The 26,380-nt window shown below is 51.3% G+C and overlaps 1 protein-coding gene and 1 non-coding gene across 7 annotated transcripts; one reads left to right on the top strand and one right to left on the bottom strand.

The window, feature by feature from the left end:
• The first annotated feature begins 2,000 nt into the window (after positions 1-2,000).
• On the top strand, positions 2,001-25,809 carry PPCDC (phosphopantothenoylcysteine decarboxylase). 6 transcript variants are annotated; one of them, XM_061181895.1, is made up of 6 exons: positions 2,001-2,021; positions 6,954-7,162; positions 19,630-19,725; positions 20,609-20,737; positions 24,376-24,544; positions 25,060-25,809. In XM_061181895.1, exons 2-6 carry the CDS (start codon positions 6,977-6,979, stop codon positions 25,080-25,082), a joined length of 603 nt encoding a protein of 200 aa, XP_061037878.1. In that variant the 5' UTR covers positions 2,001-2,021; positions 6,954-6,976; the 3' UTR covers positions 25,083-25,809. The 6 variants fall into 6 exon arrangements, with proteins under 6 accessions (XP_061037878.1, XP_061037877.1, XP_061037879.1 ...); XM_061181894.1 differs by having other exon boundaries at positions 24,935-25,809; XM_061181896.1 differs by lacking the exon at positions 20,609-20,737 and having other exon boundaries at positions 24,935-25,809.
• TRNAQ-CUG (transfer RNA glutamine (anticodon CUG)) lies at positions 4,719-4,791 on the bottom strand. Its single transcript has one exon. It is a non-coding gene; the product is annotated as a tRNA-Gln (tRNA).
• Positions 25,810-26,380: the final 571 nt, after the last annotated feature.

Raw genomic sequence — 26,380 nt, 5'->3', positions numbered from 1 at the left:
TCTTGGCCCTTCCTCACCCTGTCAGCAACCCCTTTCCTTTCCAGGACAGTGACTGCAGGCCTGTTCTGTCCCAGGCATTGTGAGAATGTTGTTGGTAGAGGCCCTGGCTCTCTCGGAGGCCTGGAGGGGAGTGGGTTCTCACCCAAGGAGCAGCTGCCCATTTCTCACTCACTGCCCCCACCTCCCACCTGGGCTATTTGGCTTGAAAAACCAAACCCCGCCTGGCCACTCTGGGTGGCTCCAGCTTAGAACCCAACACCTGGATTTCCAGGTGCTATCCTGAGCTTTGAGCTCCAGGTACTTCATTTTCCTATAAGGGGAGCCAGGGCCTCTGGGAAGTTATCTTCCTAATGGTCCCTTAGGCTTGGGCCAGAATGTGATTGGCTCTCTCCTCCACCACTTTCTCTGCAGAAAGCAGTTGTCACAGCCCCTAGTACCTGAAAAGAGACCCTAGGTCTAGGTTCTTCCTCCCGTTTCCTTTCTCCCCTCCCAGACCTCTGGCTCCCTTTCTCTTTGTCTCTCTGGCAACTCCAGGAGGCCTGTGGTCCAGCTGCCAACCCAGCATCCTTGACCTGTTGGATGCCACCTCCAGTCGATTTCCTGTCCTACCTGCCCTTTCTCTTTCCTGGCTCAGACCTGTATGGCCATGCCCTGGCTCTGCCCTTAGGAAGACCTGCTACCTGTGTGTGGCCCAGCTTGTCCAGGCCCTGGGATGCTGCATCTCCAGGCAACTATGCACTTTCCTGGGGAGGGAGCCAGTGTGAGAAGTGGGGGCTGGGCACAGATTCATCTCTGCTGGATGGTCTGGCTTGAGGGTTGGGTGGAAGAAGGCCCAGGTCAGTCTGGGAATCCTCAGGTCTTTGGCCAGCCAGTCACCTGCTTTTGCATTCTGCTGGTGCCCCCTGCCCCTCCTTGTTTCTGGGAGACACAGACCATTCTCTAACTGGCAGTTGACCTGCCTGAGCCAATGTGTCTGTCAGTGGTAACTGAATGAACCATAATAAAGGGGAACATTTGGCCCTCTGTGTCCTGCTGTGTCATGTGTCTTCATGTGGGCCTGTGTGGAGCCTCACCATGGGCTGTAGGCAATGGGGGTAGGGTGGTTTGAGTGGGTCTGTGGCCTGTCATTCCCAGAGGCCAAAAGTCACACACCTCTGTGTGGTTCTTTCTCTGAGGCAGCCTCGGAATTGCCACAGAGGCCTTCTGCCTGTTAGGAGGATGAGTTCTGAGTTCCCTGAGGAAGAAGTAGAAGGCTGGATCAGTGGGTGAGGGGTGGTTTGGTTCAGATGGTCACTGTAGGCAGGGGCAGGGGTAGAGCACAGAGAGCCCCACCTCAGCTCTCATTGAAGGAGACTGGCAGCTGATTGAGGACCCAGGGGCCTGTGGATGCTGGAGAATGAAGAAGGCAGGGAGGTGTATCCAACGTGCTTTCCCCTGCTGCTTTCCCTTTGCCAATGCTGTGTCCTCCACTTGGAGGGCCGTTCTGGCACTTTTTATTTAAGCTCCTGGTCATCCTTCAAGATTCACCTTGAGTGACTCCTTCTCTGAGAGGGCTTCTCTGCCTCTGATTGTTACTTAGGACCCTCTCCTTCCTCATGGACCTTATTCTGTAATTTTTTGTGTCCCTCTTTGTCTCAAGAGCAGGGAAGAGTCTGATTTTAGCTCTGTATCCTGGGCACTTAAAACATACAAGAGGCTCAGTAAATGTTAAGTATTAAGTGCTGCAGTGATGAGCAGTGTGGGATGGGGCTGGGGCGGGGGTAAGTAGGTCAGACAATCTGGGCCAGGCCCAGATGAGCACAGGAAATACCAAGAACTTGGGAGCTGGTGTTCCCGACAGGACTCCCCGGAATGGACTACAGTTCCCAGAAGGCTGAGAAGTTGACTGCAACTCCCAGAAGCCTGCGCAGTCGCGGAGGCTGCCGGCGACTGTGGTAGCGTTGCGTGCCAGTCAGAATCTGTGGGAGGGGCGACCGAGGTACCGCGATATTTGGGGGCTGCCCGAGACGCGCCTGACGCGGGTGAGGAGTGTGTGGGGCCCCCTGGAGGCTGGTTTCTCGCGGTGGGGCAGGAGGGAGGCTGGAAAAGCTTCGTTCGCGATTTTGGGTCTTTGGCTCTGTGTGTGACCTCACTGTGTGTGTGTGTGTGTCCTCCCCCTCCTATCGGTGCCCGAGAAGCTTTGCTTGCCGCTGCGGGTCTGCGGCTGTGTGTGTGTGTGTGTGTGTGTGTAGGGCCTGTGGAACCTGTGGGGCCGGAGCGCTATGGACCCTTTCCCGTCTCCATCCTGAAGTGGGGCATTTATATATATATATATATATATATATATATATATATATATATATATATATATATATATATATATATATACATATACACGCTCCCATCCCGGCGTTGTGCTGCTCTGCAATTAACCAGTACCATTTAATCTAGTTTGAAAGGTGGTCCTATCGGTTACCCACACTTAACCTCTTGCCTTAAAGAAACAAAAACAAAATCCATGAGCCTGCCTCCAGAAAGGAATGGGGATGGCCCAAAGTACAAACTATATTTTACAAGTTGGTAAAATAGAAAAAGGAAAGCCCTGGGATATTGCAGTTGTCCACTGGCTCCACCTAAAAGTGCCGAATGGCATTAAAAATGAAAGTGAGGCCAAATTTTGTCAGAGAAAAACTTCGTGCTGTACTTTGAAGCATTGGAGGCCTGTGCCAGGTAATAGGCAGGGGAGATTCCCAAGCTGGGGAAGTGGTGGGTATCTTGGGGCAGGAGTTTTCCACATCTCTCCCAGTGACTGAGAGGTGGCAGTTCTCAGTCACTCCCTCACTAGTAGCCACCGCGTGTGAATGTAATATATATCTATATATCCCCAACATGTGGCCTTGAGGAGGGGTGCCTAACGGGATTCCAGGAGTAGCAGCCTCTGGAAGCATGCCTGCTTCTGGTTTGAGAGAAAAGCTGTCTTTCTGTTTGTTTGTTTTTTGTTTTTAATTTTCTTGGCCACACTGGCAGCAAATGGGATCTTAGCTCCCCAGCCAGGGATCGAACCTGAGCCCCTTGCATTCGAAGCTCGGCGTCTTAACCACTGGTCCGTCAGAGACGTCCTGAGAGAAGAAGAGTCTTAGCAGAATGTCAAGACCTTGAGCTCTCCCTGAAGAGTTCCTTGCCTTTCCTTGGAGGAGGGGGGTTTAAAGTGCCCCTGTGGCCACGTGACTCCTTTTAATGACTGGGTTTGGGGGAAGAGTGCCACTATGGGGAACTATAGGTGTTTCATTATTACTGGGGCAGAGTTGTATTGACTGGTGGGAGATGAGGCCAGAGCAGACTCTTGGTGCCAGTAGTAGGAACTTTGACGTCAGGCTAAAGGATTCAAGCTCCTAATGGATCCTGGATCCCTGCCCACCCACGCAAATTTGGTTCTGCTTTTTCCTAGGCCCCAGTTCCTCATCATTCCTGTGCTGTGCTGAGCTCATACCTCATCTGGCTTTTTTTTTAGCCCTGGTCCTGCCCTGGCTGCACACTTGCCCATATTGTGACTGTCAAGTATTCCTGAAACTTTTACTTAACTCTGCCCTAATTAAACTCATCAGAGAAGGAGACTTACACATCACAAGTCTGCCACAGCTGAGGCTCTTTACTCTGTCTGGCCTTGTCTTTCTAAAGGACAGAGAAGCTGTCATTTTTCTGGCTGTGACTGTATGCATGTGGCTACCTGCATGGCTGGTGCCCTGGGAGCTTGAGGCTCAGTAATCACAGCCTTCAGCCCTATAACCTCTGCCTGCCAACTCTTTCTGCTGCTCAAGAGTTCCTATCAGTAGAGCAGAGCTCAGGAAAATGAGTTGCTGTCTACAGCTACCTTGGCTGTGCAAATAGATGGTTCTAACAGGGACTGGGTAGAGTAATAGACTTACTGGTTTGGGATTTGATCTTTTTTTGAGAGCAAACATAAAGAACTGCTGGGACTTCCCTGGAGGTGCAGTGGATTAGGCTCCGCGCTCCCAATGCAGGGGGCCCGGGTTCGATCCCTGGTCAGGGAACTAGATCCCACATGCATGCCACAACTAAGAGTTCACTTGCCACAACTAAGGAGCCCACGTGCTGCAATTAAGGAGCCCGCCTGCTGCAACTAAGACCCAGTGCAACCAAATAAATATTAAAAAAAAAAAGAGACTTCCCTGGTGGTCCAGTGGCTAAGACTCTGTGCTCCCGATGCAGTGGGCCCAGGTTCTGTCCCTGATCAGGGAACTAAGGTCCCGTATGCCATGTGGCATGGCCAAAAAAAAAAAGAATTAAATTAAAAATAAATAAATACATGTTAAAAAAAAAAAGAAAGAACTCCTGCCAACTGTCATCCTACATGGGACTGTCAGATTGAACTGATTTGACCTTGCTTTCAGATATTGGTTAAATTTTCCACTTTCTGATCCTCAAGTACATATCCCCCACCCCCACCCCTCTTCTAGAAAGATAAGTAGGCTTTGGTCCTTAACAAAGATCGGTCAGCAGGCTAAGTAGTAAATCTTGGGCTGTACCACCTGCTATGGGGAAGCAGCTGAAGTCACCAGCATGGATTCCTGCCCCAAGTTTAACTGATTGCTTTCAGTAACCTATTCCCTAGGAATGATATCAATTTGATGTGGAGAAGGTTTTATTTTTATTTTTTTAATTTTTAAGTTTTTTTGGTTTTTTTATTTTGTTGCACCACACAGCTTGTGGGATCTTAGTTCCCTGACCAGGGGTTGAACCTGGGCGCTCGGCAGTCAGAGGGCCGAGTCCTAACCACTGGACCACCAGGGAGTTCCCTGGAGGATGTTTTAAATTCAGCTTCTGGTTTTGCAGGAATCTCCATGTCCTTGCACCAGTTGGCTGGGGTAGGACAGGGTCAAGGTTTGGGATTTGGCAGGCGGGTTTCCCTGGAGAGTCCAGAATGTGCCTCTATCACCTCCTGTGGGTGCTCACTAGCACACTGATAGTTCTGGGAAGCTGGCTGACAGGCCCTCTAGACCTTGTCAGTTGCTAACAGGGCTCTCCAGGCCCTAGAGTAGACTCAGTTCTGCTCTGGGCAAGCATGGCCCTGGCTGAGGCCCTGACGTAGAGTAGAGATTGAGATCGCTGGCAAATGGAACTTTGGGGGAAGTTCTGTTCTAGGGAACTGGCCTGTGCTTAACGCTTGTTGAGAAGGGTCTGGGCCCCTCGGAGACCCTTCCAGGTAGGAGTGGAATAATAGACCCAAACATGATCCTCAGCTCATGTGGTTATGTGCCTGAGTCTTGAAGGCAAAAAATGGGCAAAGAGGCCCTAAGGAGCCAAGGGGCCTGTGGAGTGAAGAGGGAGCCCTTATGGGTGTGCAGCCACATAGATAGCCATTGGGTGACTCACTGGACTTCCTCCTCGGGGTCTGCCTTGGTCTCCCTTCCCCTTGTTGATTCTACCCTTTTTGAGTACATCTCCCAGGACCCCCTTGTAGAGAGAGTCCCTTACCTCTGTCTTTCATGCATTGACTCAGAAGGTTTCTGATGGAAGGCGCTTCAGAGATCACCTGGTCCTATCTTTGCATTTTTCAGATGAAGAGACATGTCCAGGGAGGGAATGACCCTGAGCCAAGGTCACATACCAGGTCAGGAGCACAACCATGGACAGGGCCCAGGGCTCCTGATTCATAGGCCAGGCTTCTGTTCTCTGCCCCACTCTGCTTCAGAGGGTACAGTTTATTACTCATTCGGCAGATGTTCAGGACCTACTACAGGCCCGATACCTGTCTGGCAGTTGGTGTTTAGACCGGGTTGCACATTCAGGGAGCTTGCTGGGGGTGTTGGTGGTCGTGGGAAAGTGGAGAGGGAAAGGCAAGGAAACTGATGTACAGATTGAATCAGTGATCACCAAAAAGGTGCATCCCAGAGAAGGACCCATCTCAAGTGATTTCAGGTGTGACTCCTGTCTTCTCAATTCATCCACAGATTCCCTAAAGGCAGCGGCTGTCTCTTCCACAATTTCTTTGCCGGTGCTAGATGTAGTTGGTCCTTGGTAATTGTTGCTGATGGAGTATGTTTTGCTGGCCCGGTCTGCCAGAATGTAGGTTTTGATGTGTTCATCAGCCATATTATGAACACTCACTTCTAGCAACGTCTGAGGGCCAGAGGAAGAAACCAAGCAGCTGATCTCATGGGGTGGCCTTTATCCTTTTTATGCTTGTCTCTTCTCGGCCTTGGATTTGTAGGGTGGTGCCTGATCCACAGGGAGGGACAGAGGGGCAAATCTCTCAGCTCCCTGGAGCACCCAAACCCCTTTGTTGCATAGGGTTCTACACCACAAGGCATCCCTGGAACCTACCCTGCCCTGCCACTCCCTTCAGCCAGCCTAGCCCACTGCAGTGGCTCCTTTGTCTGCCCCTCCAGTCTGTTCACCACCAAGACCTCCTCCACACTTCTCACCAGCACCTTCTTTCTAAAATGAAAACGCACCATAGCCCTCACTGCTCTTGACACTTAGTCCTTGACCTGATTTTGCAACCTTACCTCCTGCCCGCCCCACTGCCACCCCCCCCCACCTCCATCACACTTCAGCCTCACTGCTAAGCTGCTTTCTGTTCCCCAGATCTGCCACCCTCCTTCAGGCGTCTTCACCTCTGCAAGATTGCTCCTTCTTGCAAAGGTATTTCCTTGTTTCTCTGAAAAAACTTCCTCGTCCTGCAGGACTCAACCTGAATGTTATTTTTTTGCTCTCTGACTTCCTCAGACAGTAACTCGTAGGCACAGCCTCATGGCACTGGCCGCATTACATTGTGACTGACCCACGTGGGGTGAGGGTGTCTGACCTTCTTATCACACTGTATGCTCCCAGAAGCTGGGACTGTTGACCCCTCAGGAACCCTAGCATCTGGCCCAGGGTCTGATACAGGGTGCTCAATACATTTTGGTTGAATGTATGAATGAAGCAGGCGCCCCCTGTTCTGATTTTAGACCCTAAATCCTGGCAGAGCTTTATGGAGCCCAGTTCTGGCAGGCTTCCAGGACTTGAAGCCACCAGACCGCACATGGAACCCAGGGCCACGTGTTCAGCTGCTGCACCCTTGGTGGAGAGACAGTTCCGTGTTCTTGTGGGTGTCACTGGGAGTGTTGCAGCCCTGAAGTTGCCTCTTCTGGTGTCAAGGCTTTTGGACATTCCTGGCGTGAGTATGCTTACTAGACAGCCTCGGGCATTAGAGGGCTGATGCTCTGGGGCCAGCCTGTTTTTGTGCAGTGCACAGGGTTTTCTTTTTCTTAATCATGGTGTTTGTGGAAGTCCTCTGTGTGCATTGGTATGTGGGGGACGCAGGAGACAGAGACCAGTGTGACAGTATAACCAGGAGCTAGATTAGGTAGTAGACAGAGAGTGAGGGGAGACTGCGAAAGGAACGCTATGGTGAATGGAGGTTTGGGGTTCCCAAACATTGGCTTTGAATTCCCTGAAGTCCTAGCATGAGAGAAGAGCTGGCTGGAGAAGTGCGGCAAGTTCTCAGCGCCCCCTGGCTGCCTTGGGCTCCCTGCCTCTGCTTTCACTCCATCCTGGACATTGCAGCTCTATCCTCCCTCCTTGTTAGACACCATGGGTGTCCTGTCAGTCCAAATGCACTGGAACCTTAGGGGCTCCCCGCTGCCCGCAGCTCTGGTTTCAAACTCTGCTCCTTCTGGTGTTCAGAGATGCCCAGGGGCCACCACAGTGTGTTGGAGGTGGGGGGCTTAGCCCCCTGCCTTTGGTCAGATCACCTCAACTTTGATCAGTTTTATATGTAGGGGTTCTGGGGCATATTCTTTTGTGGGAAAAGTTCAAGGCTTTAAAAAATGAGAATGCCAGCAGGTGATAACTCCACTTCTTCATCTGGTAACCTGGGCCCTTCACTGGTCTGCCACTCTCCAGCTGCCCCACGCTCCACCCTGATGGCCTTTGCTTTGGCCCAGCCCCTTCCAGGCTGTGCCGCCCTGCCTACTTTTCCCTGCCTTTTCAAATTCTCCACAAACACTTCATGCAAAAGCCTTCCTGGCCTGCCTCAGCCCATGTGGTTTTGCTCCCTTCCTTTTAAAACTCATTTGATGTATTAAAGAAAAACTAGAAGTAAAGTGGTAGAAACAGGTTTTATTCAGAAAAACTATTGCAATAGGGGAAAATAGATCTCAGTATAGAACTGGGTTTAATTCTGAATACAACAAGGAAAAGTGGAGATTTGTAGCCAAGGAGCTGTGTGTGTGTGTGTGTGTGTGTGTGTGTGTGTGTGTGTGTGTGTGTGTGTGTGTCAGTGGATGGAAAATTACTAAGAGGAAACATCAGGAGTAAGGGAGATTTTAGCAAAACTGTCCTGACCGGATTCTTGCTGAAGGCAGCCCAGGGTGATCTGGGGGCTGCTGGGGGATGAGGAGCCTGATGAGATATCCAGGCTGATCAGATATCGAGGGTAGGGGATTCTGACTAAACCAACTTAGCAGGAATCTTGCTCTGGAGGATGAAACCTGAAGACGGGCCTAGTTGAAAAAGTGGCTCAAAGGAGCCTGACTAAAGTTTGGTTAAGAAGAGAATCTTGACCAAGCTGTGGAACCATAGGTTATCTTTGACACTGCCTGTGTTGTCAGACACTAGTTTTGTGGCGTGTTAAGCCGTTGAGGCCCAGGCTGTGCTTTTTTCCTTGCTTGTATCTGCATAGCACCTAACTCAGGGTGGCGCAGGCGGGTGTACCCTAAGTGTCCAGCAGGGAGCAGTGCTCACTTGCAGATGACTATGTCGGGAGTCACAGGCAAGGGCGGGAAAGCTGCTTTTTTTTTTTTTTTTTTTTTAACTTTCCACAAACTTATACCCAGAAAGTCACCCCCTTACCCTACCCTGCAGGCAGCCAAGGATGCCAGTCAGGCCAGAAGAGGGAAGGTAGGAGAGTGTTGTGGCTGCTCTGAGGCTGGGCACTGGTGCTTTGGGGCAGTAACGCCTTCGGCCTGCCCCCTGCTCATGTGCCCAGAGCCGTTGGTAGGAGCCGGCCAGCTGGAGCCTTGAGGGCGGGAGGCCTGGAAGCGTTGCTGCAGCAACAGCCTCTGCCACCGCCCTCTGGGGAGGGAGGGAGCCATGCAGTTCCCTTTTCCCATAGCCCCAGAGCAAGTGAATTTCCGGACTTGGGGTAGGTGGGGGCAGGGAGTCCTATCCCAGGAAACAGATGAGCAGCCTCAGAGCAGAGGGAAATGGCAGCCCCACCGCTTCCTGCCATCCCACACAGCCAGCATTTATGCGGGTGTGAGGAAAGGGTTGCCTGAAGCAGGGAGGCTCTCCAGCCTGCCCTAGGCCTTTTAGCCCAACCTCTGTGGGGGACAGGCCACGTGTGGAATGGGACTTGGCTCTCCGTCTCTGGCTGGAGTTGAAACTGAAGGTCAGGCAGCCAGAAGGGCGGTGACAAGGAGAGAGGACTCCCTGACTTAGCCTCTAGGAGCCTGCCTTTCTCATTTTAAAATAAAGATGATGGCTGCCACCCATCCCCTTGGGAATGTTTGCAAGGCTGGGGGAGGGGGACACAGATGAAACTGCCATCTTGTGCTCACGACTAGGCGCAGCTCCTGGCACATGGAAGCGCTTAACACTTTGTTTCCTGTCCGTCCCCCTCTCCTTTTCCCTTGTTGTCGTGTCCTTTGGGGCAGCCACACGTGGTGTGGGGTGTTGGGGTTGGTGAGACGGCCCATGTGGGAAGAGCCGTGGAGCCACCGTCCATCCGCTTATGTGGAGGGGCCCGCATCCCTCTCATCTTGTGGGTAGACAGCTCTCCAGAGAGCCTGGATTTGTTCAGTGGAGTCCTTGTGAGGTGTTGGTAACCAAAGGGGGATCCCTGCTTGCCTTGTGTTGGCCCCGGGGCGGTGGCCTTTCCCCTGGCTCTTCCCCACACTCCCTGATGGTACTGATCTCCCCCGTGCCCCCCTTCTGGGTCACCCCCAGGAGTAGTCTTTGTCCCTTGGAGCAGTCCTTCTCAGCTCTTTGCCTAAGTCATGGATTCACATGCTTGAGGTTTTGCTGAGCTCCCTTAGGGATCCCTAGATTTTGACTAGAAAACGAGCAGCTGGGATATGGGCGGCGGGGAGCTGGGTGGTTCTGCAGACCTGGCTCAGGATTACTCCTGATCCACCAGTGTGTTCAGGCTTCCCAGGAGGACCATTGACCTGGAGCCAGACCAGGGAGACTATGGGGGAGTGATGGGGAGGGGTAGATTTGGTTTTCTGCCTCACTCACCAGCAGTTGGCGAGTGTGGCCACCAGCAAAGAAGCCTTGGAGGCTTTGTGTGAGGTGGGAGGAGTTGGACAGTGGGGGCCAGCCCTCCCTCAAAAGAGGTGTTGCACATAGAGGATTTCTCACGCTGGAACTCTGGGCAAGTCAGTTCTTTTTTATGGCCTCAGTTTTCTTATGCCTGCAATAAAGTGGGGGCCAGGTACCCAAATGATACATCTCCAAGGCCTCTTCTGGCATGAGTGGTAGAAGATTCTAGATGTGAGGACAAAAAGGACTAGGACCAAAGGCAGCCTGAGAGAAGGTCCTGGGGTATAGGAGCTGTGGCTGTTTTGAAGTTCTATGATCGTCATGTAATTGAGTGGCACTTAAGTCTGAGCAGTTAGCTTAGTCAGTTTCTGCCCTTTGGTTGGTACCCTCCTCACTATGGAGGAGAAAACAGAACACCTCTCTAGCTTTTGCCAGGTAGGTGTCAGCAGGGCTGAGAGCCAGAAGAGGATTTCTAAAAGTGGAAAAAGTCTCCCACCCAGGGAGTTGGCAGACCTTGGCCTTAGAGAAGGCTGTTTCCAGAATGCCTGTCAGGACATTCAGGACTGTTAAGGGTGCAGGAAGAGGGCCCTGCTCATATGCAGAATGAAGTAAATTCTGCTTTTCCGGAGGACTGTTGTGGCAATATCTAGAGAAAGCAAAAATGGTCACAGCCCTTGATTCACCCATAGGATTGAACCCTATAGGGCAGGAGTCCCCAACTCCCGGGCCACGGACTGATACTGGTCTGCGGCCTGTTAGGAACCGGGCTGCACAGCAAGAGGTGAGTGGCGGGCGACCGAGCTAAGCTTCATCTGCCTGCCTCTCGCCATCGCTCGAATTACTGTCTGAGCCATTCTCCCCGCCCCCCCACCCCCACCCCGACCAGTAGAAAAATTGTCTTCCATGAAACCAGTCCCTGGTGCCAAAAAAGGTTGGGGACCGCTGCTATAGGGTACAAAAGTTCACCAGATGTACAAGCATGTTCATTTTAGCACTGTTTATAATTTTAAAAGAAAACTGAAACAAACAAAATATCCAACAATAGAGCTGTGGTGCAGTTGTGGTTCAGCCTCTTCATGGATTCCGAGGCAGCAGTTCAGAAGAATGGGTGGATCTTGTGTGCTGATATGGGACAGTCTTCAAGATATAAGTGAAATGAGAAAGGTGCTGAAGTTAGTAAAGTGTGGCCCACAGGCCAAATTCTTGTTGTCTGTTTTTGTATGGCCTGTGAACCATACATATGTAAACTATTTACATTTTTAAATGGTTGAAAAAAATCAAAAGATTATTTTGTGACATATAAAATTATATAAAATTCAGGTTTCAGTGTCTGTAACATTTTATTGGAACACATCCACACCCATTCATTTAAGTATTGCCTATGGCTACAGTCTTGCTACTACAGAGTATAGTAGGGTGACAAAGCCTAAAGTAGTATCTGGCCCTTTATAGAAAAGGTTTGCCAACTGCTGGCATATAGTATGATTCCTTTTGTGTGTTCACATATCAAAGTTACTGCCTGTGATCTTCCCCCTGGAGGTGGTTACCCTTGTGGAGACTTGGGGGCAGGAAGGGAGACTTGCATTTTGTGTCATTCTGTTCAATTTTGATTTTCTAACCTCTCTGTGTACTTATTTTGTTTTATTTTTTAATTTTTTATTTATTTTTAAATAAATTTATTTATTTATTTTTGGCTGCGTTGGGTCTTCGTTGCTGTGCACGGGCTTTCTCTAGTTGTGGCGAGTGAGGGCTACTCTTCATTGCGGTGCGTGGGCTTCTCACTGCGATGGCTTCTCTTGTTGTGGAGCACGGGCTCTAGGCGCATGGGCTTCAGTAGTTGTGGCACATGGGCCTAGTTGCTCTGTGGCATGTGGGATCTTCCCGGACCAGGGATCGAACCCATGTCCCCTTCACTGGCAGGTGGATTCTTAACCACTGCACCACCAGGGAAGTCCCCTTATTTTATTTTATTTTATTTTTTAAAGTCAGTGGGGCTTTTAGTGGGGATATCATGGAATGTTCTTTGTAATTTTATGCCTTTTTAAAAAAAATTTTTTTTTAATAATGCTCACTGAGGAAAGGAGAGCAGGAGAAACATGGCCTGGTTTGAGGTTTTTCTTTCTTTCCAGGCAGGGGCCACCTGCCTGCTCTGTGGTCCTGCTTTGGAAACTAGTCTACTCAGCAGTAGCGCTCTGAGGCATTTTTCTGGACCTGCGCTGGCTTGGCTAGCCCCATCCTTCCCTGGCCTGCTCTCCCAGGGAGTGACCTCTGCAGGCCACTGGTTGGAGGCAGCCAGCCCTGGGCCGAGGGCTCTTGCACCCAGGGTCCTTCCCTGCTACTCCAGAATAGCGTCCCTATGGAGAGCCTCTGCAGTCGGCTTCTCTAGTTTCATTCTTCAGAAATTTCTCTAGTTGGGGAGGGATTGGCAGCTATGCCCTGCTTGAATGGCAGGATGGGCCATGCGACTAGAATACCAGCTCCCCCAGGAGGCCAGTTTGGTGGCAGAGCCTGGTGGGAAAGGACAAGGGTCACAAGAGGGCTGGGAGGTGCAGTGAGCTGGAAGGGTCCCTGGAGGCCCTGTGGTCCAGATGGCTCATGGCTCCGGAGGAGAAACCAGGCCAGAGAGGAAGAATTCGCCAGAGATTCCTCCAGCCAGTGGGCTGGCAGAACTGGGGCTCAAGGCCAGTTTCCTGACTACCATCAGCAAGTGGACTTGAGCTCAGATTATGGGCATTCTCTACTCCACCTAAACACGGCCATGAGGCTGAGAATCCCCAGGCAGTTGTGGACTCCTGCCTGGTCTGTCTTGCTTTATAGTCAGGGGTCATATATATCCCACCCACTTGTTAGACAGACACACTGAGCTCTTACCAGCTCTGGCTCCCATGTGTGTAGTAGGCTCAGTAAATGTTTGTCAAGTGGAGACATCATTGTGAACCATTGGGACACCCACTCAGCCAACCGGAACTCCCTCGGGGATTTAATGAGGCCACCTTCTCCACAGCTTCCCCTCCCCCCCAACCCCATGTGCTGACGGCACCCAGAGTCCTTTTTTCTAGAGTATGCCCGCCACCCCCATGCTCAGGGTCATTCCAGCTTCTTGGCTGGCCCCCAGGCCCCGGGCACTACCAGTGTCAACACTGGGAGGCCCAATGTCGGGGTCTTCTGCTGTGTGTATCAGCCCAGAGGACTAAGCCACTAAAACTCTGGGTTCCTTGCCTTGTGCCAGATTAAGTCATAGCTGGTGTTTCCTCTTTAGAGTCCTCATCAGTCTCCTGTGGAGCCACCATCACATGCCCTACTAGAAACACCTGCTCTTTTCTAGCCACTGAGCTGGGGGTTCCAGCTGGGGCTCTTCTTTACTTGTATATGCCAGAGCTGTGCTATCTAACACGGTAGCCACTAGCCACATTCAAATTTAAATTTAAATTATTAAAATTAAATAAAGCCAAAAGTTCAGTTCCTTTGTCACACCAACCACACCTCAAGTGCTCAATAGCAACATGTGGCTAGAGGCTGCCATACTGGACAGCACAGGTGTCACATGTTTCCTTCACTGCAGAGAGTTCTATTGGATGATTCTGTAGAGTAGTGGTTCTCAACCGGGGCAGTTTTGCCTCCTAGGGAACACTGGACAATGTCATTTTGGTTGTCATACTTGAGGAGAGGGTGCTACTGGCTCATGGTTGTAATGGATAGAGGCCAGAGATGAGGTTGCAGGTGGACATTCAAGCCATGGGATTTATCTCATCTTGTGGCTGTGAAAGTGCTTCTCAACAGATCCCTTTGATGTCTGCCCCAGAAGCAGCCTGGGCCAGACCAGGGGCCTAAAAGTAAAAATGGAAGTATTGCCCCAAATTCTGTTTTCCATTTCCCCTCCCTGACTCCCCAGGAGCCCCAGATGGGATTGCTGATGTATTTTCAACAGAGAAAGGAACACCAGACTTGCCAACTGGTTTCAGGAAGGAATCTCTATAAATGCTAAGCAAAATGCAGGCAGCTTATGTAATAGGGTCTGGCCAAGCCTTGGTCACATCACACAGAAGTTCAGGTTAAAAATATTAAGACATAAAAACTGTTGGCAGGGGTCTCGCCAGGGGGCCAAGCACAGTGCTGCCTTTCAGGAACTCTGATGTGTGTGAGAGATTGTTTTAATGTCCAGCCCCGCTTCTACGATGACCCAGGAGGGTGTAAGAGAAAGCCAAGGAGGGTTCCTGTCCTCAGGAGTTTTCTGCTCTGCCAAGACTCCTTAGCATTTGCTGAGGGAAAGGTCAGGGTGAATGAGTGACTAGTCCAAGTTATTTAGTATCTCAGAAGGTAGCACAACATGCCTTCTTTTTTTTAATGTGTGCCAACCTAGGGCCTAGCTCTTGGCTCCCAGGACCTTTTTACAGAGTGAATAAAAATGAAAGAACAAAGCCCACAGAACTGAAGAATCAGATCAAGTGACATACCTCTAAAACCAGAAAAAGTAGCCTGGGCCTGCCAGACAACACTGGGGTCAGGGTCACTGCCAAGGAGAGGTGGCTGCTTGATAGGGGTCAAGGGAGGGACATTGGGAAGGATGGGCTCATTACATACTCTTCACATTACTCTTTAGGAAAGACATTGACACCAAGAAGCTCCCTAACAATGACAGTGTAACCTGGGAGGGTAGCCAGAGAGGGATAGATTGAGAGACTAGGGGAAGAGCTTAAAGGGAAGATCTCAAGCTGCAGCTATGGACCAGGGTGGGAGGCCTACTTGGACCCCTGGTTGGAACTCCCCAGGAACCAGGGGGAGACTATGAGGGAGATGTAGAGGGAAGGAAAGGGTAGAGCTGAGAGAGAGGAGGGAACCCCTGAACAGGGCCATCACCAAACTGGGAATGTTTCTGAAGGCTGGTCCTAGGCACAGTCCTCACTTTGAGAACTGGCAGGCAGTTTGGGAGTTGGGGAGAGCAGGGGAACTCGATCTTCAGGAAGCAGCTTTCCAAATTTCAGAATAGAGAGAGGATGAACTGGGGTGATCTTAGGTGGCAAATTGTTCAGGATGGTCAGGAAGCTCTTAGAAATGAAAGAAAGTAGTCCTCTTAAGGAAAAGAAGGCAGTGACCAGAAACTGATATGGCTACCTGGGAAGCCGTCTGTTGAAGGAGACTGGAAAGCAGTTAAATGGAAAGGAGGACATATAACCAAAGATAAAGGTAGAATATGGTCCAGAGATCACCAGAGTGAGCTGAAGCTTGCAGTGAAACTCAGAATGACCAAGAGGGCTGTTACATATATTTAGAAAAAGAGCAATGGAACAATGCCTGGTCCTGGAGGCTAATGGTATAACGTTAGTGGGGGGACAGAAAGAAACGGCAGGGACTCTTGAGTCCACTTTGCTTCCATTTTTTTCTTTTGAGTTCAAAAAAGGACAAATGGTGGTAGAAGAGACTTGAACCCAAGTTGGGTGATTCATCTCCTGAACTTGGCAAGTTCTGTCCTGGGGTGCTGAGGTTGTGGTTGGTGACCTACAGGATGTGTGGGAAACAGCAGAGGGGCTAGAGGCTGGAGATGACTAATGTCCACTTATCAAAAAGGCGGAAGAGGTAGGCTCCACAAATTAGCCAAAGCTTGTGAGCCCTTAGAAAAGCACTTAGAAAATGGTTGTTACTGGGGTTTGATTGGGCTCACTGGGGACAAGCCATATCAATTTTATTTTATTTTATTTTGGATATTAGACAAAGTATTTTTGGATTTGGTGAGGCCTTTGATGGAATCTTAGGACATCCCCCTGGACCACCTGGTAATGTTATCAGCATGTTTATAATCTGGGAAAGATCCTACTTGGAAAGGGTTCATTCTTGATTCTTTCCCATCCCAGCCCCCCAACCTGTGGACCTTGCTGAAGGGCTCTGCTCTTGACCTTGTTCTTTTCATCATTTGGATTTGTGTCTTGGGGCTACTGATGGTGATACTGGCTGAGAACAGGCCAGGAGGAACAGGATTGAGATTTTTGGAGCTCTTTACATAGACTGAGCAAACACTGGGCCAACTCTGGAAAGGTGGAATTCACCAGGGAAATGTGAGGGACTGCATTTGGGAAAGTAACAATGCAAGTACAGTTTGGGGCTTGTGGTTTAGTAGCAACATGGGTGAAAAGAACTTGTGAGGTTTTGCTGATTGCAAACCCCATATACTTCAGTAGGAGGATGTGGCTTCCAGGAGAGCTGATGTGGGCTCAGGCTCCATTGACTTACACTCAGTGGGTGCCAGGGACGTGAGACTTCAGGTTCCCTGAGCCTAACAGGTTGCCACCTTCTCAGAGCTCTACAGGCAGAAGAGATGGCTCCTACCTCTGAGTTCTTCAGTTTGGGGAAATTTCATTTTATTTCTTTTGTAATTTTCACCTCTCTATTTTTCTGTTCTCCCTTTCAGGAACTCATTATTAGTCAGATTTTGGACCTCTTGAGTTGGTCTTCTGATCTCATCTTTTTTTTTTTTTTTTAAATTTATTTATTTTTATTTTTGGCTGCCTTAGGTCTTTGTTGCTGCACGCGGGCTTTCTCTAGTTGCGGCGAGCGGGGGCTACTCTTCGTTGCGGTTTGCGGGCTTCTCATTGGGTGGCTTCTCTTGTTGCAGAGCACAGGCATTAGGCGCATGGGCTTCAGTAGTTGTGGTACTCGGGCTCAGTAGTTGTGGCTCGCGGGCTCTAGAGCGCAGGCTCCGTAGTTGTGGCGCACAGGCTTAATTGCTCCGTGGCATGTGGGATCTTCCCGGACCAGGGCTTGAACCCGTGTCCCCTGCACTGGCAGGTGGATTCTTAACCACTGCGCCACCAGGGAAGTCCTTTTTTTTTTTTCTTTTGGGCTGTGCCATGCGGCATGTGGGATCTTAGTTCCCCAACCAGGGATCAAACCCTCACCCCCTTCAGTGGAAGTGTGGGGTCTTAACCACTGGACCACCTCATCTTTTTTTAATAGTATTATCCATCTCTTTATCTTCCTCTTCTACTTTTTGGAAAATTTCTTCTAAACTTATACTGAATTTTTTATTTGACTATTTGTAATTTTAATTTCCAAGAGTTCTTTTTTGTTCCCTGAATGTTCATTAAAAAAAAAAATCTGATCCTGTCTGATCTAATCTGATCTGTTAATGCTTCCTTCCACTTCCATATCTTATGTGTTGACATATCTTAACTGCTGGGTTTTTGTTTATGTTTTTGTCCTCTTCTCTTTGTTCTGGTGATTCATACCTTTAAAAAAATCCCTTTACTTTTATTTCAGTGGGCTTTTGAGAGGGAGTAGAATTTAATCCACTTCATTTAACTGAAAGTTTATTCTTTTATTTAAGCTTTATATATCTTTTTGTCTTAAATGTGTCTTTTCAGACACATTTTGATGTGATTGATGGATTTTAAAACATCCAGTATGAGAGTCTGAATTTTGATCAGGGAGTTTAGCCAATTATATAATTACTATAATTGCTATTCTATTAGGACTTACTTCTTTCATCTTATTTAATGCTTTCCACTTATCATGTGTTCTCTCTGCTTTTTTTTTTTTTCCTTTCCCTATCCTTTTTTGTGTAGATTGAATTTTCTTCTGCTTGTTCGAAAGTTATATATTATTCTTCTTGTGGTTACTTCTAACTTAATATGCCCCACACCTTACATCATTACTGTCTGGTGTCTTAAGAGTCTCAGCACCATCCTGCCTTTCTCTGCTCTCCCTACCTGTGCTGGTCCTGTGACATCTTCAGGGCTGGATTCCGTGGAGGGACAGCAGCCCTGTTCATTTGCCATCTTGTTCAGAACTGGACCAGGCTCGTTCAGGGCTATCCTAGAAGGGACTCCCCTGCTCAGCAGGAGTTTGGTTTAAACGACCATTAAAAAGGTCCCTCAGGTTTTGTGCAAGTTTGGGAGATGGTAGGTTCCAAGGGGGAGTGAACGGGAGAATGGACAAATCTGAGAGCTCTTTAGCAGAGCTGGGAGCACCAGACCTTCTGAAGTTCTTCTGCAGTCTGCCTCTCTGAGATTTCTACTCCCTGGTTCCAGCTTTACTCCTAGGTACTGTGCAGGACAGTGTCTGACAACCCACAAAAGGCAGGAAACAAATGAGGAGAGGGAGCCTTGGTGAGATGATAGGGAGGGGCAGGGACTAGGTTGAAATGGCATGGACACGGCGCATCCAAAGAGGCAGCCCCACCAAGTCCCACCAAGTCATTATCAAGCAGGAATGTGGGCCCGGCAATGCCAGAGCACTCAGTTTTTTAAAAGGAGCCAGGAAATTGGATTTTCTATGTGAAATCTCCCAATTTGTATATTTTGGCTTAAAAATGTTTATAACCCGGGGCTTGCCTTGTGGTCCAGTGGCTAAGACTCCGTGCTTCCACTGCAGGGTACGCAGGTTCGATCCCTGATCCGGGAACTAAGGTACCACATGTTGCGTGGCACAGCAAAAAATAAAAAAAATGTTTGTAACCCCATGCAGGCCAAATAGCACATCTAGCCCAGACACTGCCACCCATGACCCTTGCTCTGGGTAGTTGATGATTCTGTCCTTGTCACCCTTGACTTTTTTCCCTCCTGGATAAATGTCCCCCAAAGATGTGATTTCCTACACCCCTCCCCTCCCAGCCACCTCTTCTGGGCCCCTTTAATCTGCATGCTTGTTAGTCTGACATCTCGTTTTACAAATGATGGGAACTGGTCTAGTGCTGTTCACCCTATCATGTGCTATTCCTGTTCTGTTAAGCACCTTAACCATCCCTCTTGTTTGCGTTATTAATTTATCTGCTAAATGAGTAGTGTGAAGGTAAATATCACTCTTGCCCCATGAGTGCAGGGCACACAGGTTTGCTTTTCCTGGAGCCTGTCTGCAGCCAGAGCCCACGAAGCCTTGTTCCTAGAAGTACGGCAAGGGACTCTGCCTGCTTTCTCTCTGGGCCATGGCTGCAGACACCACGTGCAGGACCCCAGCTCCCCAGTGCCTTGCCTGCAGAGGGCAGATCTGCGGTGTGGCCCAGAGCTCAGGACCTGTGAGCCTCCTTGGGGTGGCCCCTCCTGCCTGCCATGGCCTGCGTGTCCCTCTTGCCCTAATTTCCCTTCCTGTCTGTCTCTGCCTGAGCGGCAGGAGCCTGCAGCTTTATATACGCTGGGCAGTTGGTGACTCATTCCTCGGCAGCCCCTCAGATAGGGAAGTGAAACGGCTGCACCTGGTGAGGCCTGACCTTCGGGTGACAGCGGAAGTAGCTATGCAAACATGGGGCTCGCTGCCTCTGAGGGAGAAGTCCTCTCCACAGCCAGGCTGTGAGGAAAGCTCTTGCTGGCCTGGCCCTGTGTGGCCTCCAGGCCGGTGGCTCTGGTAAGTTTCTCTTTCCTTCTCCACCCCCACTCCACTTTTTCTTGGTGACAGCTGGAAGTAGCAGTGGTCACAACCGAGAGAGCCAAGCATTTCTACAGTCCCCAGGATGTTCCTGTCACCCTCTACAGTGACGCTGATGAATGGGAGGTCAGTGCTGGGGGCCCCAGGGCTGAGTTCCATCGTGTTTGTACCAATAGGACAGGACCGTCCTCCCTGCAGCCTATGGTTCTGGTGGCCGGAGCAGACAGGCCAGGCTCAAGTCAACGGTCAGGGCTCCCTGGGCAGAGGCTATGAGGAAAACATCTGTCTAGCTCTGGCCTGAAGGAGGCCCGCAGTCTCCTCCCACCTCAGGCAGACCTCAGCTTTGGCCCTGTGCCTGAGGTTGAGTGTCCTTGTACTTATCTGGGCTGATGAAACCACAGAGGAGCTCTGTTCCCACCACCCTTGTCCACGCGGCTCCCAGCGTCGGGGCTGTGGAGAGCGCCTCACTTCCCACGGCTGCCGGGCTCTGCTTTTGCTCTCCTGCAGAGGGGCGGGCACTGGCCAATTCACTAGACATCGAGTGTGGGCCTCACAGGGGTGCCCTGCCAGGCATTTTTAAACATTCTCAGCCTAGAACATTTCTGGCTGGCCCGTCTTCCCCACCCCGCCCCCTCCATTTCTCACCGCCCAGAGCCTTTCCACTGGCTTGGACAACCCAAGCATCCGCCTCAAGCAGACAGGCCAGGAGTTCCCTGCCAGATGTCAGTTCTCTTGAAAACCAAACCATAAAGGGAATAGCTCAGAGAGACAAGGGGCGTTTGTTTCCTCAGGCCTGGTTTCTCTCAGGCTGTTGGCTCCACAGCCAATGTTCACCAGCTTAGCTGCAAGAGGGGTGGCAGTGAACTTGGGTGGGGGTCGCTCAGGTGGTCTCCCTTGGGTTCCTGACTTAGTGTACCTGGTCTGTGTTGGCCCTCACCCCATCTGCCACTCCTCCCTCCACACTGAGAGAATGGCCGGCCCGGTGACCCCACTTCCTTCCCTCTGCCAGATGTGGAAGTGCCGATCCGACCCGGTTCTCCACATTGACCTGCGGAGGTGGGCAGACCTCATGCTGGTAGCTCCTCTCGATGCCAACACGCTGGGAAAGGTGGCCAGTGGCATCTGTGACAACTTGCTTGTGAGTGACTCACTGGGCCCTCCTCCCTTCCTGGGCCTCACTCCCAGTTTGCTGAGCTGCAGACTGCTTCTGTTCTCACCTTGGAATCCCTTTATGGTGGGCCTGTTCGCTCGGAACACAGTCCCCTGGACAACCCTCCACCTGGCCTCACCTGTGCTCCAGCAAGTGGGTAGAAGGCCTGGTCCTGATGGGTTGACTCGACTTGCGGGTGCCCTCTGAGGGTGTCCACCTCTCACCTGCCCCTCGATGCTCAGCTCCTCTTTCTTTGTCCGTAGTTCATGGGCTGCCCTCAACATGCTCTTCTGCTGGTCTCCCTGCCCAGCCCCGTTGCCTGCCCACCTTAGCTCTGCCTTCCCACCAGGACCTGGATATCCACATGGGTAATCGGATAAGAGCGTTTACTTCCGCATGGATCTCTCAGGCACACTTATCTCTCCTGTAGCTTTAGCCACAAAGCTGAGATGTGGTTTTCCTGTATATTATGGAAAGCTTAAAGGGGAAGAAAGGAGAAAAGATGAGAGGCCCAAGGTGGAGGAGAGGAAGAGAAGTCCAGCTGTACCGAGTGGGGATTGTCTTAGGCCCGAGGGACCTCCAGGGAGCTGTTGTCCTTAAAGAGCCTTTGTTTACATTATCATCCTGGGAAGACTGGGTGTGATCCCCCTCCGTCTCCCTTATCATCCCTCTTCCCTCATCCATTGAGCTTTAACTTGCCATGTGTCAGGCCCTGTGTGGAGGGACACACAGGACACAGGGAGCTGACAGTCTGGAAGGAGAGGGTTTTTGGAGTATGCTCTGGTGTGTGGTACAGTCAGTCCTTTGACAATGGAGTCACCGCCTTGCACAGTACTGGGCATGTACTAGGCATTCAGTAAATGCTTATTGTATGTATGAGGCAATCAGTAATTTTACTTTGGCTAACAGCCAAAGTAAATGAAGTGACTAACGAAGCTGGGTCAAGGTTTTAGGGGTTAGATAGGCGGTTAGTCTCCTCGTGTGCTTGTGGATTGGTGCTTAAGGAACTTCTCGAAGAAGCTGCTAGTGATTTAAGCATCATTTGAAATAGAGCACAGGTGATCAGAAGAAGAGCAACACACAGATTGTGTGGCAGGAGCAGGGGTGGGGGAGTGCAGAGGAGGGCAGGCCTAGGAGCAGTGTTATCAAGAAGGCTTCCCGGTGGGGCTAGTGCCTGGCTGACAGGATGGCGGAGCAGGTCAGGCTCCTGGCCACTTTCATCTAAGTGCGTCAGCGTTGTGTGTAACCAGCACCATCTCACCAAATCTCCAGGCTTCCCCCTGGTCGGTCAGTAGCCAGCTGATGTGACAAAGCACGCCGACCTCTAGGAGCTAAGCCCCGGCCTGGGCCAATTCTCTGAGGGCTCCTTCCTTACTCCTGAAAGCTCTGCTTCCCTCTTTTCTTCAAAGCTGCCACCACTCCCTGAAATCTTTGGGGTTCCCTCCTACAGAGTTGGCTGAGTAGTGGAATATGTTCCGAGGACCAGCCCTGAGGCCCTTTGCCTCAAAGGTTTCCCTTGAAGGTGCAAGTATTTCAACGAACTGCAAATCTTACACTGCTGTCATCATGGTCTGTGGCTCTGTGCTCTCTCAAAAGATGTTTTTTCCTTATATTCCCCAAAAGAAGCTTGCCCTGCTTCCTCCCTCCTTCAGATCGTCTCCCTTTCCAGTGTCCAGAACTTGGGGTGCCATTAGAGCAGTGTGCTAGGTATGAACCTGTGTTCCCAGTCTCAGGGCCCTTGGCCTGGGTGATGTGCATCTCTGTCTGCCCCCTGGCCCACTCAGGCGCTAGCCCTTCTTTGTGCTAAATAACCAAGCAGATCCAGAAAGAGGAGGTGACTTCCCTGGGTCACCAGTATAGCTGGCAGCTGGTCTCCTGACCCGGATCCAGGCCTTCTCTCCACCCAAGCGGATTCCCAGGGGCAGAGCCTGAGGTGCTGCACACAACATTGGCCAAACAGAAGTGACTGTGGGAACTGATGCCTCCTTTCAGCCCTCCTGCTGCTGGAAGGTTTGGAGGAGCTGTGGTTTGTCCAGGAAGTGCTGAGTTTTGAGATGAGGTGGGAAAGCTAGAGAGGTGTGGGGCATGGAGGTGTTGAGTTTCTGCTCTGGTTGGTGTGCCTTCCTTTGAGGTCATTGAGAACCCCAGCCCTGCCAACACCCACCCCACATGCAGTCAAGGGGCTCGTCTAGGTATGCTCATGACTTCTGCAGAAGCAGCAAGTGGCACAGGGCCAAGAGGAAGTGTGGACTGAAACTGTCCACTCATAGCCAGGTTGCCTCATTGCGAGGACTTGGTGGGAAACAAGCGCTGTGTCTGGGATGACGCAAGCCCCCAGATCCTGAGGCTGTGTGCTGACCCACTTCCTTCCTGTCCCCAGGAGAGGGCAGGGGCACTGAGGAGGGCAGGCATTTTCCCTGGCCTGTTCGTGGCATTGTTCTCTGGACTCCCCCTCTTTTTGCAGACAGGCTCCACTTCAGGGAAGGGGTGTGCCAGCCGCTGGCTCCCTGAGGGGCCCACAGCCCAGGCGGAGGCGCCTGAAGCAGTCAGAGCCCAGGGGAGCACACTCCTGCGGGCCCCAGAGCTTATTTCTCTCCGAGGCAGCCCCTGGCCCAGGGAGCCTATGCCTGTAATAATAACAGGAGCTACTATTTCTGGAGCCTGTACTTTGTGCCAGGCCTTGTGCAAAGAGCTTTACAAGTATTCTCACCCTCTGCCCTCACGACCACCCAGTGAGAGGGCTTTTGCAGAGAGGAAGCTGATACTCCCGGCATGAAAGAACTTGTTCAAGTTCTCATGGCTAGTAACAGCAGATAGCACAGCAAGACTTGAACCCAGGTCCATGTGATTGCAAAGCTCACAGCGCTAAAGACTCTGTGAGCTGGTCTGTCCTTTTCATAGCTGCTCTGGTATGTGACTTGGTGGGATGGCCTGGACAGCGGGAGGTAGTGAGGTTGCATGATGCAGTGGAGGATGGCATGGGCGGTGTGCAAAGCCTTGCCCTGGATCATCGTCTGCTGTGTCCTTGGGTAATGGCTCATCTCTGGGAAGTACACCTTCCCCTCCGTGAAATGGGACAGCAACTTCTTTATAGGGTCGCAGTGAGGGTTCATGAGACAACACATGGGAGAGGGTTTTGTCATGTGGAAGATGTTGTTTTCATGGCCAAGCTTTAGTTGGCCTCAAGTAGAGCTGGTGTCAGGATAGATGAGCCCACCTGCTGGGCAGTCTGGTCCTTAGCTTTGTGGGAACCGCAGGCCTGCCCCCTGCTTCCCAGGGTTGCTTCAGTCTGTGAGGTGTGGCTGACTGTGAGGAAGACAGAGGCTTGGGCAGAAGGAGCCCTTTCTGCACAGAAAGGGAGGTCTGCTTGGAGGTGGCTAGGCCATTGCTAGCATTGGTAGAGCATCTCCTGTGTGTAGGGCCCTGTGACAGAGCCTATGGGGAGGTGAGAGGGACCAGGAGACACAGCCCTACCCCCAAAGTATATGAGACAGCTCCCTTCAGACAGTGGCTCCCAGTCATCCCAAGTCTTCAGCTGGCTGTGGCCCAGAAGCGGTGGGTAGGATTTGGGAAGGCCGGGGAGGGGTGGCAGGCAGAGCAGCAGGCACCCCCCACCTTTTTCACAGACCTGTGTCATCCGGGCCTGGGACCGCAGCAAGCCCCTGCTCTTCTGCCCGGCGATGAACACCGCCATGTGGGAGCACCCCATCACCGAGCAGCAGGTGGGCCAGCTCAAGGCCTTCGGCTATGTCGAGATCCCCTGTGTGGCCAAGAAGCTGGTCTGTGGAGACCAAGGTGGGTGTCTGGCCAGGCTCACAGCTCATTCCCGCAGCCTGGAGCCGTGGCAGGGCTCAGCTTCAGATCCTAGCCTGCTGTGACCTCCAGCTCAGCTTTCTCATCTGGGAAATGGAAATGGTAATTCCTGTCTCTCAGAGTTGTTAGGTAAACTGCCTGGTATCCTCCCTGGCATGCAGCCCATACAGTTCAAGATGGCTGCTGTAACTATTCCTGGGGCCTGTCCTGGGGGTGTCTCAGAAGGGACTTGCTGGGTCTGGCTCCGGCCTGGTCCTGGCCTTCTCAGGCACTGGGCTCTGGATGGGACACTCGGGGAGCAGTGGGTGAGGGTGGGTGGGGGATGGTCCCCTGCCTCAGTCTGCAGGGTCATAGCCGAACTCTGCTCCCTAGGTCTGGGGGCCATGGCTGAGGTGGGCACCATTGTGGACAAAGTGAAAGAAGTCCTCTCCCAGCACGGTGGCTTCCAGCAGAATTGAACCTGGGGATTTCTGTCACGCATGTCCCTCTGAACTCAGGTGTTTTCAGGCCAAGTCGGTGAAGAAGGTGGACTTTGGCAAAATATGGTGAAGACTTCCGCATTTGCTGAGTAGTGGTCTGGCCTGGGCCTGCTCGGGAGCCTCCCCAGGAGCCTGACCTGCCCCAGGTTAAACTAGACCAAAGGCCCAGGTCCCAACTTCTTTCAACCAAGAGACACCCGCTTTCTGGAGTTCCTCCCCACCTTTCCCTGGGATGGGCACAGCAAGCCAGGGGAGCAAGCTGCTGTATTGTTCCTGTGCTCTGGGAAGGGGACTTAGGAATGACTGAGAAACCTTGATCCAACGTTGTGCCCAGGAACTGCTTTTAGAAAGAGCCACAGCTGGAGATCCCCAGACCTTTGGAGCTTCAGCTTCTTGGTGGGGTGCAAGGAAGACTGCGAGTTGGCAAGACCCTGAGATTTCCCACAGACCGTGCTGTGAGATCGGGGGTACTGAGAATAAAGAAAAGTGACTCTTTGGGAGACTCTGTCCTTCCTTTAGAGCCTCTCTGTGGTCTTAGAGATCCGGGGCCGGGGAAGGGTCTAGGCTGGCAATTGACCGACACTCCTTAGTTCCCATATCGTATGGCGGGTAAGGGCAAAGGGTTCGGAAGCCAGACAGTCCCTAGTTCAAATCCCAGCTCGGCCGCATACTAGCAGTGGGACTGGGGCTCAGGGCTCAGCCTTTCTGACCCTCACTTTCCTCGTGAAGTTGTTGAGAGGATTAAATGAGATAATGTGTGCAAAATGCCTACCCTACCACCTCTCACATAATAAGTGTCAAATAAAATGGAAGTTAAAGCTAGATATGTATTCATACCAGTGAGCTTTTCTAACGTTTACTGAAATAGACTGTCTCATTTTGGGAAAAATAAAATCCCCAACCCTAAGCTGACATGCACTTTATACAAGTGACAGGCACATAGCCAGCAGGGTTGGAACCTGACCTGGAACCCAGGCCCCTTGCTTCCTGGTGTCGTCCTCATCAGCTTTTCTGTGCCTGAGATGGGGACCTCGGTGTCTGTACCTCCTCCTGCCCCCACAGTGGCACACATGGAGGGCTAAGTAGACTCCAGAGAGACACATACTCTGCCCTAGAAACCCTCCGCTACCCTGCCTTTGACCTACTGCTGTTTGATGGCTGCTGTGGGTTGGGGCTTGTTTGACTGTTTGGAGCTGAGGTTGGGGCTGCCTTCCTGCCCTCTTGCCTTCCAGGCCGGGGTGAGTGGGTACCCCTTGCATGCCCTCGGACCACTGGGGGATAGAGGTGCCTTAGAAGGGCCCAGGAAGCCTGCTGGCTGGAACCAAGCCTCCAGCAGCCT

This window comes from Eubalaena glacialis, chromosome 2 (genome assembly GCF_028564815.1).
Source record: "Eubalaena glacialis isolate mEubGla1 chromosome 2, mEubGla1.1.hap2.+ XY, whole genome shotgun sequence".
Classification (NCBI taxonomy): domain Eukaryota; kingdom Metazoa; phylum Chordata; class Mammalia; order Artiodactyla; family Balaenidae; genus Eubalaena; species Eubalaena glacialis.
The sequence above is the reverse complement of the archived record's forward strand: the minus strand, read 5'-3'. Positions and strand labels throughout refer to the sequence as shown.